This window comes from Limulus polyphemus, unplaced genomic scaffold (genome assembly GCF_000517525.1).
Source record: "Limulus polyphemus unplaced genomic scaffold, Limulus_polyphemus-2.1.2 Scaffold0, whole genome shotgun sequence".
Classification (NCBI taxonomy): Eukaryota; Metazoa; Arthropoda; class Merostomata; order Xiphosura; family Limulidae; genus Limulus; species Limulus polyphemus.
The window spans coordinates 4321556-4340723 of record NW_013665610.1 but is presented as its reverse complement, the minus strand read 5'-3'; the positions used below and the strand labels follow the sequence as shown (position 1 = coordinate 4340723).

The 19168-nt window shown below is 33.4% G+C and overlaps 1 protein-coding gene across 13 annotated transcripts in view; it reads right to left on the bottom strand.

Annotated features, from left to right (window-relative positions):
- The window catches only part of LOC106474893 (coiled-coil domain-containing protein CG32809-like), a 386694-nt gene that overhangs the window by 97433 nt on the left and 270093 nt on the right, over window positions 1-19168 (bottom strand). Inside the window, exon 1 of one of the 13 annotated variants that reach the window (XM_022383728.1) lies at window positions 13321-13714. The exons of the other annotated variants lie outside the window; for them this stretch is intronic. Coding sequence (XP_022239436.1) covers window positions 13321-13590 — 270 coding nt within the window. The 5' untranslated portion in view covers window positions 13591-13714. Of the gene's footprint in view, window positions 1-13320; window positions 13715-19168 lie in introns of those variants that run through there. 13 annotated transcript variants of the gene reach the window in all.

Here is a 19168-nt window from a genome sequence, read left to right as displayed (position 1 = left end):
TTTTGTATGATATAACATAAAAAATCCATTTCATTCTATTGCTACTTGAGGTATGCAATGGTTGAAATGGAGGTATGATTGAAAGCCCTATATTGGTAAACTCACACACTGTTGCTCCCTTTCTGTGGAGTACAAATGGTCCCGCACATTGGTTTGATAGTAAGCACAATTCACCTTGACCTTTGTATCCACTCTCCTGATCCTTAACTTACACAATATCCACTGATGGTCATACATCCTTTCAAGAAAGCTTCATGACATGTCATGTACGACGTTTTTTTTTTACCCACTGACCGGTAGAATATAGGACGGAGGTTGTTATAATTATCAAGATACACATACGCTTAATCAGTTTGTCTTTTTTCCTGGATGTATGATAGAAGCAACATGTGTACTCGTGAATTGAGTCGCTTTTACAGACAGAGGTCCTTCTTGATAATGTTGCATACTATTGACTGGATACGCGAACGGCTTTTTCCACTGAACTAGTTTGAGTGGATTCTCATCTATTAAAAGACCCCGCACTTTGTTTATCACGATGGTGTACGACTTGTTGCAGGTATCTTTATAGCTGGTCCTGGTGTCTCAGATTGACCCATATTCCTTTGTTTTCCAGTGCCATTAAACACAAGGGATATCCAAGTCTTGGAAAATTTAAATCCTCAATCTGAACTCATCATTTTCATCTAATTGTATAACTAGTTTGAGACGGAAAGTACTGTTACATTATCTTTCCAAAAGCAATCACTTTTAAATACAATCACACTACTTATGTAACGCCAAACAATGCCAAAATGTAGTTTTGATACATGTTGTTTCACCGCGACTTTGTACCAGTCTGTGGATATCAACTTGTTTGCTGATTTGCATATTTCAAATGTTCATACCATTTATACGTATAGTAAAATAGTCAATGGGCATACTAACACACATCTGCAATAGCAAGAGTTAGAGTTTCACAAATGTGCTTTCCACAGATCAGTAAGGATTTGGAGTTTCACTAAAGTGCATTCCACAGATCAGTAAGGATTTGGAGTTTCACTAATGTGCTTTCCACAGATCAGTAAGGATTTGGAATAAATATAGTTTTCATTTTAGAACACAAACGCTTCTATTGTACATGTATTTAAAACTGTATTAACACTGATCATTTTATTAATTTTCATTGTTAAATTCTTTCTATATTTCTAGACCACGCTTTGAAATACAATGTAATTTAGTGAATTTCAATCATTTAGGATTGTTGAATTACTTCTAATACAATAAAATGTAGAATACAAATAATGTTATTATTTTGCCCTAAGAATTATTTTCATTTTTTATTCCGTATTTTGTAAAATAAAAGAAAGAAACATTATTTAACCCCCTGTAACACACTTCGTCAGTGTTTAGTTTAAGTCACGTACATCATAACCACATTTATTGGCTCACCAAGTTCACATTATGAAAATCGAATGTAGCATCCATATCATGTCCTCCCCATTAATCCTCTGACCCCGGCATGGAGTTATGATTGTATGCACACGCAGTAACCCGGGGTGAAGTTGGAAAGCGTGGGTTCTGGAAATCTCCCCAAACGTTGGTTCAGTGCTCCGGGGTACTTGTACCGTCCAGGAGGAACCGTTCCAGCTTCGCTGGCCTCCAAATTAATCCAAAAATAGTGGATTGAGGTTTGATGATAACGAACACATGCCATAGTGGGGCTTGTGACCCCAAATTGAATAGTACTAACAAGTACGGTTTAAGTAGGGCAAAATGAAAACAAATTACAACGTAATTCAAAAGGAATAACTATATTTTTTGTTAATGAAATATTGTGGTGCTCAATCTGAGAATAGCATTGTATATCAAGTAAGAAATACCTTACTGGAAAAGTATACATTTGTTTGAAGAACGTAATTATGAATTTACTATTGCAAACAAAATTATATAGTTACTCCAGAAAAAATGGAGTTAAAGCATAGGAGCATCAGTATACGGTTCACGGTTAGTACGGTGCTTAAAACTGACAACTTATGAAAGTACATAAAAAAAGAAATATTCAGCTATTCGGTCCAAATACCTTCTTACCTATAAAATATTTCAAAGGTACATTTATAAGTATGTGTTCTCTAGATAACTATTAAAACTAAAGCGTTTATCACAATTTCGAATAATTGAACACTCAGTCTGTTTCGTCAATACTGTGTTCTCCTGATGTGAAATACTCGTTCCCTAATTCATAACAATTCACATCTGACAGTAGAGTGTTATTTGCTCATCATTAAATGCTAACATGTTTTGGTGTTATCAATCTTTTAAAGTAAACTATGAGGCTTTTCCTGAAGAACTACCTTAAACCTAGGAAGCTAGTATTAATTATACAAGTTGTTCCGCCCTCTTTGTCATCTTTACACATCAGAGAACAGAAATTAACGTCTTTCTGTCAATAATCCAAGTTAAACATGTTATATTCCTATCATTTTACACCAGTTTTACAAACAACGTATAAAATTAATTACACTAGAAAAACAAGAATAGACAGGGTGTATAATCTTAAGTTGAAGAATTTTTATTTTAATGACTGACCATTAATACGTCTCAGGTAAAAACATTGAAGTACGTATTTTTGATGACATGGTATTTAAATTCTACTTAGAGGTCTCTATCAAAAACTGTGTTTTTATATAGTTTTGAAACAATTATTCATGTTTTCTAAATTTTACTACTTTTCGATGGTTCTGGTTTGAACCAGTACATCAGTTATCGATCTTCACGTCTCCACAGTTGTTGCCAGTCTAGAATGTCCCTGTCTTCTCATTGTTCTGTTGGGTTTGGTCATCACTCAGATAACACTGTAATGTTATTAACCAGACAAACAAAGCTTAGCTGAAGTAACTTAAAATCGGATAGCGATTTTGAAAGAAGAATTAGATTCCATTTTAAGTTGAAAATCAGACTTGAAAGAGGTTCTGATAGTCATCTTCTTTCCTTTTTTGTTGCGTTTTCGCTAACCATGACGAGAGACTTTTGTTTCAGTTTCAATTTTCTTTGGTTGTTTCCTTTTCTCGACGTATTTTTAACTTTAGTACAACCATAATTTTCTTCTTGTTTGAGCTTTATCGAGCTGTATCGAATTCAATAACTAAAAATAGACATTTGTTTTATATTGAAAAATATGCCGTCCTTTTTCTCAGCTACCATAACATATTCTCACCCTGAATTTCGCCAACCATATCTATGAACCTCTTGCTCCTTTATGCTCTAACAAAGAACATCACATAGGTAAGACGTGTGTAATATAGGTAAGCTTAATATGCATAACACTAAAGACTTGTCTTCAAAGGTATGAACACAACTGAACAAGACTAGAAATGTGTGGTTTATCGGGCATGCCTTAACGATGTATTAAACTTATCATATTCTCATTTAGTAGCAAACTTAACTACATAGAGTAACTGGATGAAATTTATTACTACAGACTATTTATATACACTAATATCAATACTATCACACAAAACACACAACTTATGTAATCTTCATATCAGCCTTATAGGAGAAGTTGGCAAGGTGCCAACGTAAAAGCTTCCTTCCTTTGTGATGTGCACACGGCTAAACGTTACTTAATACACAATGTGTTAAGAATCTATAGACGGATAAAGCATGGCCCCAAGATGGTTAATAGCTTTAGAGATTAAACACTGCTTGTCATTATCTTCTAAAGAATAATGGATTGTTCCTGCCAAACGTAATAAAGAAAAGAAAGCATGTTTAAAAAAAGTTTTGTCGGACATCATCACCTTCCCTAATTAATTATTTATTAAAGTTTTGTCGAACATCATCACCTTCCCTAATTAATCATTTATTAAAGTTTTGTCGAACATCTTCACCTTCCCTTGTTAATTATTTATTTATTTTAGCGCAAAGCCACACATTGGACTATCTACGTTCTATCCACCGCGGCATATCGACCTTCGATTTTTAGTGTTGTAAATCCGTAAACTTACTGACCCCTGAGGAACCCCTCCCCTAAGAAAAGGCATGACAACTTCCATATTTGGCTGTTGATTTGTTGTTTTAAAATGTAAAGGAGCATAAAATTGAATGTACAATATTTCTTTCTACAGTTTTCCTTCTGAAATACTACAGTAACGTCCTTCTAGAGTGGCCTCCCCCAGTGGCACAGTAGAATGTCTACGGACTCACAAAGCTAGAATTGGGGTTTCGATACCCGTGGTGGGCAGAGCACAGATAGCCCATTGTGTAGCTTTATGCTTAACTTCAACTCTTCTAGAGTTTTACATACTTCAACTGTCATATTATATTCCACAAGAAGGCAGTTGAAGTCTGGGAATCACAAAATGACACATGAACGTGACAGCTATATAGAGATCACCTTTCCGAACACAGAAACTTTCTTATCTTTACCAAACACAGTGCCGCTCCATCTATCAGAATAATGTACCAGGGTTTATGTAATATAGAATTATTTATTACGTATAACATATACTGTATATGATATTTTCACAAATCTTTTCTCGAATAAACATGATAAATATACATAGTATAGGTAGAGTTAGACGAAATCTCCGAGTTACAGAAACATTCATCAAATACAAAAGATTACGAACCAAATTAATGTTATAAGCACATGCCGTGACATTCTCTCGACGGATACAATAGCAAAAGCTATACATATTACTGGATGCTAGAAGTATTAGCTAAAGATCTATGTTCACCACATACGGTTTGAGAACAGCTCCAGCGTAGAATTTTAACGAAAGTACGGGTGAGAGGTTTCTAAGTAACAACTTTTTCTTGACGATTAGGGGTAATATTCTATGGAAATCACATGACAATTTGAGTGAGAATTAATGACTCGTTTCATAACGTAACAGTTTTAAAAAAACTTCACGACCGAATTAATGTTCATTATTTTCAGATTAAAACTATGTACATTAAAAATCATTATATATCACATCATACGTAGGAAGAAAATAGTAAGAACTTCGACATACAAGCAAATAAGTTCATTTTTCAACGTTTTTCTCGATTTCGTAAAGAGGTAACATATTATGTGAGTTATAAATGATGATAACGCACTTAACTACACCAGAGTGTTCTGCCAGTTCTTTTGTAAATATGGCAATCTTTCATTAGGAAATTGAATGCAAAATTAAACAACTCATTTTGAAGTTATGAAAGGACATGTAACATGGTTCACAACATATCTTCTAAATGCCTTTAAATGCATAAGCGTTAATATTCATACTTACAAAAAGAGAATTACTTTTGTGAAAACGATAAATGTGAGTAATATTGGTCTTCGAGTACTGGTGTTTTACACTATTTCTCAGTAATATATGTATATATTACAGATATGTTGTATTATCTGTTTCTTAGAGGATCAGTAGCTTGTATATCTATTCTTAAGGAAGATATGTGTAGTATTTTCTGTTTCTAAGAGGATCAGTAGCTTCTATATTTATTCTTAAGGAAGATATGTGTTGTATTATCTGTTTCTTACAGGATCAGTAGCTTGTATATTTATTCTTAAGGAAGATATGTGTTGTATTATCTGTTTCTAAGAGGATCAGTAGCTTGTATATTTATTCTTAAGGAAGGTGTGTGTTGTATTATTTGTGTCTAAGAGGATCAGTAGCTTCTATATTTATTCTTAAGGAAGATATGTGTTGTATTATCTGTTTCTAAGAAGATCAGTAGCTTGTATATTTATTCTTAAGGAAGATATGTGTTGTATTATTTGTGTCTAAGAGGATCAGTAGCTTCTATATTTATTCTTAAGGAAGATATGTGTTGTATTATTTGTGTCTAAGAAGATCAGTAACTTGTATATTTATTCTTAAGGAAGATATGTGTAGTATTTTCTGTTTCTAAGAGGATCGGTAGCTTGTGTATTTATTCTTAACGAAAGCATGCCTATCTATGTTTTTTCTGAGCATATATGTTTTTACTCGTAGTTTTACAAGTCATGAAGGGGTCCGTCAGATTTGCGTGAACTCCTTGTCCCTAATTTGCATCTATAACTTCCAAAAATAATAAGTGGAATTTAATGTACTTACTTATTCATACTGAATTAAATCTCAAAAACTGGGAAGGACACGCAACTCTCTTTCCCTTTCATGCTGCTCTTAACAACTAAGTCATTATAATACAACTTCTGTGGTTTTACAGAGGTCACGAAAACTATTTGTTGGTATCTTCCATTTGCTTTTATTAAAATGGCGTTATGCTTATGAAATTTCAATATCAGTAATAATCACTACTTGAATCCCGTTATTTATTCCTAATATTGTATGAAATACCACCGAGAAACTACACAAATTATTTTTTTACGAAGTTGTGTCATAAAGTATATAAGCTATTTTTCACGTGCAGTATAATTTATGTAGGCATAATTTTAATATATGACAGAGATTCACTTTATTATACAAACACTAAAGTAAACAAAATGTTTTAACATTTAACACCATCTTTACCCAGTAGACTTGAGTGCAGATATATATATATATATCCTCTCTCACTATCACTGTTTCAATGTGTTAATGTTTTCCATTATATGGTTATGTTCTTAAAAATCGGATTACGATGCTGCTGAAGTAGTTAAAGGTTTGTTTGTTTGTATTAGCGCAAAGCTACACAATGGACTATCTGCTCTCTGTCCAACATTTTGTTTAATTTCCCACTATCAAGATATCCGCGCCATGCGTAGCATTTGTTTTGTTGGCTTTGAGGGAACAGATTTTCCACAAAATGTATCACATGTTTTACATTTAACATTTTTTTATATATTTTATTTTTTCCAATTTCCAGAGAAAAATATATGACGATTTTAAATGGCCGCCGAACTTAACAAAATGAAAGAAAACCTGAACGCCATTTTGTGGCAACGGGACGCGAACCGCATCTATTCAGATTCACAGTCTGGCACAGTAACCACTAGATTACAGAAAGCCTTATGGGAATCCGAAATCAAGAAATAGGTGATAAAGCAGTAGCGAGGGAAGAAATTGAAATGCTGTGAAACTAGAAAAAGTGGGAAAAATCAATGAAGTAAATGATTTTACAATCTTTTTTGTAGTATACCGAAGAAACTCGAAAGTCTTATGATGGTCAAAGGTCGGAAAGAACCGGCAAAGTCTTTGTAAATAGCTAAGGAACCGTTAGGAGTATAAGTTATATACATTAATAATATCAATATTTATTGAAAAAAAATTATACTTATAAAATAATGATCAAATAATGATCAAAATAATCGCAACTAAAGCAACTAAATTACTGATATCTCAGAAAGCTCAAAAATATTTAGATATTAACTTTAACAAGTAGTTCATATAATCATTTTCTTTCGAAACTATGGATTAAATAACCAGATGAACGCTTGATGAAAAATATTCAATAAAATTAATGTGAGATATAATCTATCATTAGATTGATTGGGCTTCATATGTGTTTTAATATCTTAAACGCATGTCTGCTGATTAACTCATTGAGAAAATTAGTAGCACAAATGCGATATATTTTCAAATCGTACATTCACTGTGTCGAATAAAAGACAACTAAAAACAACAAAATAAAATGAGGACACGACTATATCAATACATCTAGAGCAGATTTTATCTGGCACCCATTAAGATATCACATAGGCGTGTTACCATAACAACGACGAATATGGTGAAATCCGAACACGAGAAACTCGCTGATATGGGTTCTCTGTCAAAGGCATTTGTTTCTAATTTACGAAATCGTATTCCTCATACAATATTCGGTAAGGGTAAATTTCTCTTCCCTCCCTTAATTTGTATGAGAAATACATAATACATAATAATGACATTCATGAAGTTGTGGATATCACAAAAATGTCGAATTGATCATACCTTTAATTATAGCGATATATATGGTACATATATTGAGCTCAATTCTGGGATACGCTAGGCTCTTTTTTACCCTCTTAAAAAACGTACCCAGAAATTGGGTAGATCTGTTTATAAATTATAAAATGCGCTCAGGGTCTGTGATTAGAGTAGATCTTACACACCAAAAATATTTTACTCTAGAAGTAAAACAAATTCAGACCAGAGGAAAAAGTTATGACTGCACGTAATGTCTTTCTTCACGATTATGTTTGTTATTAAAAAAAACACATGCCCCCCAGTGGCACAGCGGTATGTCTGCGGACTTACAACGCTAGAATCCGGGTTTCGATACCCGTGGTGGGCAGTGCACAGATAGCCCATTGTGTAGCTTTGTGCTTAATAATAAACAAACAAATGAAAAACACCATTGTATAGACCTGATTATTCATACAGTTTGATCTCTGCAGTTCATGCTATAACAAAAAGTGAGTCAGGTTCATTATAGGCTTTTTTCTTCCTACCCATTTCACGTCCATTCGTAAGATATTTATTTTATTTTAAATATACTCAAAACGTGTCAAGGATTTGGCTCTAGCTAAAAGAAAAAAATTGAAACGGAATTCGGATCATCAAAGTTTGCAGGAAAAAGTAAAAGTATATGCAAACAAAATATATATCCATCTTTATGCACTTTTTTATTTATGCGAAACAAAATGTGCAAAACATAACTGTTTTTTACGCGTTTTTGCATTATCATACCCACGGTAAAAGATTGTAAATATCGCTTAGCACTTAATACATGTGCAAACATGTCTTGTTCGATTATTAAATAAGTCACACATCAAAACCAGTACACTAATTTCAATAGGAAATGTTTAAATTTCACATTATATATTTAGTGTTTGAAGGAGATTCCTTTTGGGCGATTAAAATAAACAACAACTATTTCTAAATCTTTTTAATTTTGTACTCCAAATGTGCAATTAAATCACACATTGCATTTTGATTGCATATATAAATGTGAGATAACCAAATAAGATCATTCGCCATTTTAAGAAGATATATTTAATGAAATAATGAGCTAATCAATATTCTTCTACATATATATATATATATATTATTTAGATAAGTTGCAGTTCATGCCGTACCTCAACATGTTACTGTTATAAATAACCTATAAATATGAATCAAAATTTTTGCTTTATCTCAATTCTTTAATTTTGTAAATTAAATATGCAAATAGTGCGTGCATGTATCGCCCCATGCGGTATTACATTAATACGTTTCCTCCTTACAGTTCCATGTAATCCAGAAATGAAGTCTAATTAAACACACTGTGTCTACAGCAAAGTCAGGTAGCCAGAAATCATTAATCACATTAATGCTTACATCAAGTTCACTTAGGCAGATTTAGCGCACCAAAGAAAATCGTTAATGACATTGTTGTTGGGTTTTTTAATGCAAAGCTACAGAACGGGCTATCTTCATTCTGTCCACCGCCAGAAATCTAATTTTGGAATTTAGCGTTGTAAGTTCGTAAACTTACCGCCGATCTAACGTGTGAAAATCGTAAACTATGAAGTTTTAAGTCCATGAAAAAGTATGAAAGCGCTTATTATAGGTGTGCACATTTACCTTAGGTAAGAAATTTATCATTAAATCGTTTTAGATACTCATGTATTTCTATATTTACAGACATGAAAATGTTATATTACGTGTCTGTTGACTTAAGACATTAAAACTTAAATTATTTATTGCGGATATAATCTTGGTAATTGTGCGTGCAATGAATAAACATAAACATAGATTTGCTACTCTTAAAATGAGTTTGTTACCGTAATTAACGCGATTGGGTATTAAATATAACATGCATATTTTAATTTGCCTGAGTTAGTTGTAATGCTTAATCAATGGACTACACTAAGAGAATAAAAGGAGGAATGGAAAGATATAGAAGTCAAGTATTATTTCTTTGAAATACAAGTAAAAAATTAGTTTTTTCACACCAATTTAAGGTCAGATGAGTCAAAAGAAACAAAATGGTGGACGCTTACATGTTTTCCTGAGAGATTGATGTATTTGATTGTTTTAGAGCGATGCTACATTGGGTTATCTACTGTATCTACCGCGAAGAATCGAACTCCGTATTTTAGCGTTTAAAGCCCGTAAAGTTACCGCCTTCCCAGCGGGAGACGTGATGTGTACAAGAATTAAAATAAAGTAGTTCAAAACAAGCGTATTATCAAAGTGATCATTCAGAGTGACCTTTATGACCTCAAAGATATCACTAGCTGAAGCGAAACTAATGTCGGTCATTATAGACCATGTAACAGCAATAAAACAAGGCCATATACATGAAAAACCTTTTTAAAATACTCCAACTCACCACTTTTATCACATTCACAGTAGGATATAATTTTGCCTCATTAGTATGTTCTTAAGCCTGGCATGGCCTGGTGGTTAGGGAGCTCGACTCCCAATCTGCATGTTGTGCGTTTGAATCCCCGTCACCGAACATATTGGGCCTTTCAGTCGTGGAGGCGTTATAATATTACGGTCCATCCCACTATTTGTTGGTAAAAAAGTACCCCAAAAGTTGGTGTAGGGTGGTGTTGATTGGCTCTTTTCCCTCTAGTCTATCACTGCTAATTTAAGGACGGATAGCGCAGATAGCCCTCGAGTAGCTTTGTGCGAAATTCAAAATAAACTAAACAATTAATATGCTCACATTGGTTTTTCGACTTTTGACTCAAATATTGTAAATTGTACTGCATAGCTGTTTTGATATGTTGCGAAGAACTTTATGATTTCTTTTTTCTTAAAACTAATTAGAAAACTCAAAACTGTGTATTTGACGTTACGTTAAATAATGGGGAAATTCAGGCATTTGTTTACTTTTTGTTTTCAGAAGCAGATTCCTTTTTTAAAGAAATAATTCATTAAAAAAGTCAACATATTTTAATAAAATCATAATGTAAATGAAAGTTTTTTATAGTTAGAGTGGTAAAACTAGCTAAACTCAGTCTTTATTTGCATATCCAAAACTATTTTTTGTACACAAACAGCACTCTCTCTCCGGACAAAATGTACAAAATATAAACTTCCGCCATTTTGTTTCTGTTGACCTCATTGGCCTGAAACTACTGTAAACAAATTCCTCTTTTTTCTGTGTATTTTAATGAAATACGCTTGACTACTAACTCCGTTGCTGACTTTTGATCACTGAACTTGCCAGTCTTTCCTTAATTATTTATGTAACATGAACCGTCCCCCCGGTGGTACAGCAGTAAGTTCACAGACTTACCACCTTAAAACCCGGGGTTCGATTCTCAGTGGTGGACACAGCAGACAGCCCATTGTGACTTAGTACAAGCAAACAATATAAGTAGTATGCATTATTACGAATACAGATCTAATAACGTACACCTCTAGGTAAACTGGAGAAGAGAGGGTAATTAAAACATTGACCAATATCCAAGAAATTTCTGTGAAATTAGATTTTTTTCGTCAGCACACCTTTTTTTAATAGTACGATAAGTCAACATGCTGTCTCATCTTTTAGTTGAAAATTCTATTTTCAAGTTGAATCTTATGCGCACATGAGCTAAATGGCTAGGTGAGTGACCTCTAGAAATTCAGATATAGCCGTCCTTAATTTTGAACTACTGACTTGAGAAATAGTAGATGAAATTGCGTAGCGCGTCATTGTCATTGTTGGTCAAACCTTGCACTTTCCAACCCGGAGCCCGTCACGTTAACCATTAAGTAACGCCCAGCGTATTATTTAATTACATGAAGTACATATTTACCAGGATTTAAGTACTGCAGATGGCCTAAAGGCGTGTTGTTATTTTGTGAAAAGACTACACATGAAATTTTTTGCCTGTAGATAAGTATGAACGACAATTTCAACTTTTGTTCAGTTTTAATAAGTTTAACTAGGTGCATTCATATCACAGACATACTGCATAAAATCACTGTCCCAAAGGCTCTTTTTCATAAGATTTTCGCTTAGCAAATCCAAGTTCATGTTAGGCTAAACAACTGGAATGTTGGAGTGATTGCTGTTTTTTTTTAAACGTATTGATTGAACTGTATGCATTAAGTTACGTTATTCGGGTAAGTCTTCTGGATGTTTTGTTTCGTTGTTTTCAAATGCATAGAATAATAGATGGCAATGTCGGAGTTAACTGAGAAAAAAATATCAACCATTCAAAATGCAGTTTACGTTCAATTCAAGTCACGTGTAAGTACAAGCACAATCGCAATTATGTTACATGAAGTAAAGGAGAGAGGAGTAACATGCATATATATTAAGAAGGAAACATCACATTATCCTGAGATGAAGAGGACAAGCGTACATAACGTAATATTTTGATAAACGAAACTAAAATTCTTATCTTTTATGAATGAAATAATACTTATATGCTTAAAATGGACTAAGTTCAAAAATAAATCTTCTATTAACAAAGTATCTTTTACATAAAAACCGTGCTCAGTTTTGATCTTACATTACTGTACAAGTAAGTTGGACTAAACCGAGCAAGTAAGTCGTTTGTGTCAAGCATCTTTAGAACAGTCTAATTTGTATCACTAGCTAATGCACGGGAAAAACATACTGGCCCCCAGGAGTAGCATAGAGGGTAAGAATACATGCCACGTTTGGTGACAATCCGTTCAGTGGTTCTCTAGTTATATGTGAGCACAAATAAATAGACTTTGTCAAATAACATTTAGATACAGGATCCGCATACTTTCGAGTACAACGAGAATATGCAAGATTTTATGTTTCCAGTGGCGATATTTTATGCTTAAACATGAAATACTCATAAATTTGAATCTCACAACAAACTCGGAAAATATTTCTAATGTGTAAAGTTGAACAAGGTTTAGTAGCTCTTTATGTAACACGACTCCACCAGCATAACACTGCATTTTCTGCAGTTTTAGCACATTACAATACGCCCCCCCCCCAGTGGCACAGCGGTATGTCTGCGGACTTGCAACGCTAGAAACCGGGTTTCGATACCCGTGGTGGGCAGAGCACAGATAGCCCATTGTGTAGCTTTGTGCTCAATTCCAAACAAACAAAACAAACATTACAATACGACTGCTTAGCGATGCTCTGTGTGTAGAAATTTCCATGAATATTGTTATTTAAAAATAATACTGGAAACCAATTTTTTCCTTAAAATTTACGATATTCTCTGTATAAACAATGCATTGTAATAGTGATTTTATAGGCACGAGGAATCTTATTTATCATTTATAACTCTATACTGATAAATCGTTTTTATTTCTATTTAAATTAAGGATTCTCTTCATGTTAAACTTTAATTTTCCGAAATTATGTTATATGGTTACACATCACTCATTTTTCTCAATATAAGATGCATTTTTTATACAACTTCCTATCCTGCTTGTTCTATACTAGAACACAAAGACTTTTTTAATTCATGCTTACCAGGTCCGTGTTGCATTCTTTGATTTTTGGGGGTAGTTTAGGTGGACCACCAGTTTTTCTCTTCAATGGAGAAACCAACACTTGATACAATAGCGACCGATGGCGAGAAACTTTAGTGTTTGCTTTCTTATTAGAACGTTTCGTTGACGACCCAGAAGAACTGTTCGAAGTTACAGAAGAAGTAGACGATGAAGATGATGGGGAATCATTTGATCTCAACCGCATGGGCAAAGTTTGTCTTTTCCCCAACTGTGCTACTCCGGGAAACATGGTAGTTTATAGTCAACTACTCACTACAGAGTTGATTACATACTTTTTTTAGAAATGTCCACACAGAACTTGCAGCATATTAATTGAACATTTATTGAAGTCTGAAAAATTCGATACACTGCCTTGGTAAAATAATTATATATATACGTTTTCAAGTCCAATATATTAAGATTTCAACTGTAGATAATGATTTACGTTTGACTGACATCAGCAAACTGTCAGGCAAAGTCCTAATTCCAAAATTATTACAAGATAAAGAATTATCAAAAGCCAAACATTCCATGCAATGTTTTCTCGGCTAAAAGGTCAAAGTGATTTTTTAAAATATCTTCTTGACAGTGAAGCATAAGCATAGCGCTGTTTCTAGAATGAAAACAACAACAACAACAACTGAATACAACAACAAATGATGAACATTTCAGTTTAATTGAAACTCCAGCACTAGTAACTAACTCTTCGGAATTAGTAAAACTTGAAGTGTTTACACGTTTAGTAAATTATTCATACTCTAGATCTCTTTTACTTAACTTCTCAAGTTTCCAAAATGGCTAATAATGAATGTGAGGAAATACTCAGATTCAACGGTTTTTTTCATTTAAATTAGGTGGCGAACAATTGCTCTATTAAAATGAAGAAGATTTTATGTCTTTTATTGAAAGACAATTTTAAAAAATATAATTCCTAACATGAGAATTATGCCACAAGAGATTTCGTGGATTATATGAGAAATAAGCTATAGATAATTAGTGGCGCACAGTAAAGAACAACTACATCTAATGCATATCCGTCTACTATGTTGACGATTAACCCTTAAGTTACATTGAATAACAATCAGAGACACTGAACGATGATCACAGAAGTTACAATTATAGATACCTTCTAAGCTGAGAAATCACCATACAAACTCAATGGAAAATATATATTCACACGATAGTTGACAGTATTATTCCTTAAACTTTGTAATTCTGTAACATTAAAATACACATCTACTCATCTGAATACCAGCACATGCGGAGTTGATGTGTGTGTGTTTCGACCATATACAACATTCTGACTTTAATAAAGAACGAAATGCAATTTTTACCGTCTCTCTCCCCATGTCCGAACTTTGCATGTGTGCTATGAAGTTAAGAAGACGAAAAGATAACACAGTTGACCATAGCAGTTTCGGATGATATCTACAATATGTAGAGGCGCTGTTCAGTAACATCCGTCAAATAAACACAGTGGAAACGATTCATCAAAAACTGGAGAAATAACACTAAAACTAAGAAGTATATCTCCACCTAATTATTCCCATTACATACGAATTATGATGGTTTCGATATTATTGTATCAGTTTCTACTCTGAGGTTCTAAAAGCCTCCATTGAATATGACGGATAGTTCTTGAGCGCAAACGGACTTGGTTACAACCTTCGATTGCTCGATCTCTGCATCCATGCCATGGCGCGCGCCGTCGCGGAACTAACTTCGTCAGAAAAGGTTGCTATGGAAACCAACTCTCCCATTTCGAGGCCCTCCTGGTAGATAGAGAAGCAGGTGAAAATGAAATAATTACATCTCATCCTATGTCTTAAGGTTTTTATAAACAGTTTTAACAATTCATCTGATCCTACTGCGATGAACAGTATTCAATAATACGAAAACGATATTTTTCCAAATCCCCCATAGTGCTAAAGAACGATATGAAAAAACATGTTGATGCCATGTTTGCTGTTTAAGAGTTTAAAGGACGTGCCTATCGTCGCTTATGCTGGCCATCATTTACAATCAGGTACTGATTCTGTCAAGCTGTCACCAAACCAGAAAGAAAGAGCGCATCTGTAAGTGTGAAGTTTGACACATCCGTGAAGCTTCTACATAGGCTGAAGGGTTGTGTATGTGTACAGGGTGATCTAAAGTAATTAGTTCATTGTGATGTGCTTGTAACTTTTTTTATATCTAAATTACAACTAAACCATATATATATATACACACACAAACAAATATATAAACATGAAGTTTAAGATAGCATTTAATTCTGTTTCACTTATTTTTCCTTCTGAAAGACGTCCATTACGTTTAAATATGCACGATTTAGATAAATAAATGACACTGTTATTTGTTAATAAATATTTTGAGATTTGCTTTTACGATTGTATAAATACATAGAAATATAGACCATTTTACAGCTAAAATAGTGATTTTCTCCACACAGTTTAATCGAAAAAATTCGGCATATATTCTTAAATACTGTTCGACAGGACCTTTAATATAAAGATCTGACGTTTAATGACTTATACTCAAGTTTGTTTTGTTTTTCTTGTCTACTACCAATCTTCCCATTCCTTAGGCCTAGCCACCAATAGCCATGTCTTCCTTTACTTATCAACTATCACTTTTCAAAATTTATTATAAACAAGTGTCATCACTGTCACTTTTGAATCCCGATCCTAAACAAATGCCATCACTGACACTTTTCATAAACTATTGTAAACACTAGTACTTTTCAAACTTTATAATTTCTTCATGAACATAAAGTTACCAGTGTTATTAGGAAGATGTTTCATTTTAAGGATGCTCTAATGTAGTCTTATTTGAAGCAGTCTGTGAACTATCTTATACTTGAAATAGTATTAATAGAAATAGTACTAAACTGTAGCTGTCATCATAGTTATTTTAAGGACATTTGAAACTAAGTAATTTTAAGACATCACTTATTCGATTTATATTTTGTGAACAAACTGACACTGACTTGGACAATATGGCGCTTGAGTAAAGAAATGAAGATGCTTCTGATCAAACGTTGGTAGGCTAGGTCACACTGAGTAATAATTGGAGATGCTTCTGATCAAAAGTTGGTAGGCTAGGTCACACTCAGTAATAATTGGAGATGCTTCTGATCAAAAGTTGGTAGGCTAGGTCACACTCAGTAATAATTGGAGATGCTTCTGATCAAAAGTTGGTAGGCTAGGTCACACTCAGTAATAATTGGAGATGCTTCAGAAAAAAAGGTCGGTAGGGTAGGTCACGCAGTTATCTTTTAATACTTGTTGCCCTTAGAGTATAAAATAATAGTTTAAGAAAGTTGTCGTAAACCATTTGGCAAGTATCATATCATTCACTGAAGAGCCTGCTTCTGGGTAGCGGGAGAATTCACATTAACCTTCTTTTAAAGGTATGCCTGTTTGGAAAAAGTTAAAACGAACGAGACTTCAGAATTACCCTAGTCAATAAATTTATGATTACCTTTTATTGATTCTAAGATATTCCTTATAAAAAAAACTCCGAATGAATAACGGTTATACCAGATGTACTTCCGCAGAGTCCCCAAAAGTATTCTGTTTCAAGAGTAAATGAAACCAAAGATAAGAGTAACAAATATTTCTTGCTTTTGAAGTTCATATATCATGCTGTGCTGTAGCCTACAGAGTGCATAATTCTTCTTGTGATTCATGGCATGCGGACGTTTTAATGACGCCACGACAATACACATTGCAACATTAAGCGTCCTTTATTTGACGTCATTTTAGTGTCTACTGACTGACTGACAGACAACACATTACTGGATAGTAGTGCGAATGGTTAAAACAGGTGCCCCTCCCCTTCTGGGAAACAAATTATGATTATCGGTAACTATAAACCGTTTCCCTGGAAATCTTTGTTTTTTGTTTGTTTGTTTGTTTTCTGGCAGTGTTCTCAAGACATTTGCAGAACTCACACAGGCATACATTGGTGTGCCAACACATAATAACTTGAATTTAAATTCGATGACGAGGAACCCACTTTGAGACTAATAATGGCTGGAGATGGCTTAAATGGGTAATGAAGAAAAACTTTAATATACCAGCAAATGTACAACGTTTCGACAAGGTTTTGTCATCATCAGGTACATGACAAAACCTTGTCGAAACGTTGTACCTTTGCTGTTATATTAAAGTTTTTCTTCATTACCCATTCAAGCCGCCTCCAGCCATTACATAATAACTTGCTTCCATACTATATCAAACATTGAATTTATAATACATCAAATATAAATTGCACAGCAGGATTCATAATTTAAACGAGGTTAGAAGCTGTGTACTTAACGTTTTTTTTCTTTTCATTCTACGTAAATATTCATTATAAAAGTCTTAACCAAAATATGCTTATACATAAAAGTAATAATTACATTAATTTATATTACATTTCTAAAGGAGTATGCTGCGTTGCCACTATTTTTCGTTTCCAGTGTGTTGTGAACAAAACTGCATAATAAGCGAAAAAAGAAAATACCCCCCTCAAAAAAAAAAACATTACAAAAACTCTCCCAAAAATAATTAAAATTATATCAATTTTAGATTACAAGTTCAAGAAATATAACCACAAATAGATAACTGTAATAATAATAATACTCAAACTGCGATGGGGATATCGCGTTTCACTAACCCTATTAAACACAAGTTAAAACATTTATTGCTCTACGAAATAAATCTAGTTAAGGGTTAGTCACAGATGCTCAAACCCACAACCTCCGCCCCCGAGTCTTATATAGCAATATATATTGTCTTCGACCTTTTGTGGCGTCGAAGTAACCTATCTGCAGTATATAATAGTATCAGCCATATCAGTAATATGATATTTAGCAATAAACATATAACTTGGACTGTGTAACTCTCTTAGACAGTTCGATGTTTTGCAGCATTTCACTCATCCATTCATTCCATAAATAACATTACATAGCGAAATAAAACAAATAGAATTTGAATGTTCTGCAATATACCTACCTCAACACATAAACTACTTACTGATTCAGCTTATGCTGTAAAAAACATTACAATATTCGTATTGCAAACACCGAACTATCTAAGTGAGATTTTGAGGCTCTATATATTTACTTATCGAGTGGTCCAAATACTAGTTACCCGTACCCTTGAGTCTTTTGTATAATGATAACAATTGATTTGCAGCAGCAAAAACTCACTAGTCTTTATCAGTTTTTGAGCCACGGCTCTTTACCGTTTATTCATATTTTTGCTTAATGTGAAGCAGATCAAAGTTTAAAAAAAATATTAAAGTGTGGAAAATAAATTTCAGACCACCCTGTATATTAACAGTAAAACATTAATTATGATATTAAGATAATAACATTATTATAGATATGTCGCAAAAAAACATCATAGTATCGAAGATATTTACTTAATTCTGTTTATTTGTCTATTGTCATGTTCAACAATATTGTTATTATGGTCGTCCGTTATGCTACCAATGATTTTGACTAAGCCTTTTTTAACATGTAACACGGTTTATACTGCCTGATGAAGGGCTTCTGCCCGAAATATTGCTAGTAATAATAAAAACTTTTTTATTATAGGCGTGTGTTTTAAATTTTTTTCATGGTACTAATGGCTTCATACAATAAGGGCATTGTGGTTTCTAAATAATTATTTGTTACTGTAACTACTTTCTGTAATTTGATTTCAAATTTCAACTAACATACATTAATAGCGTGTGTGTGTGTGAAATTATCGTTAACTTGTTTATCTAAGTAGGATATCAGTGTGCATGTGCTCAAACACCTATTTGTTTTTTGTAGTTAATCACAAAGCTACACAATG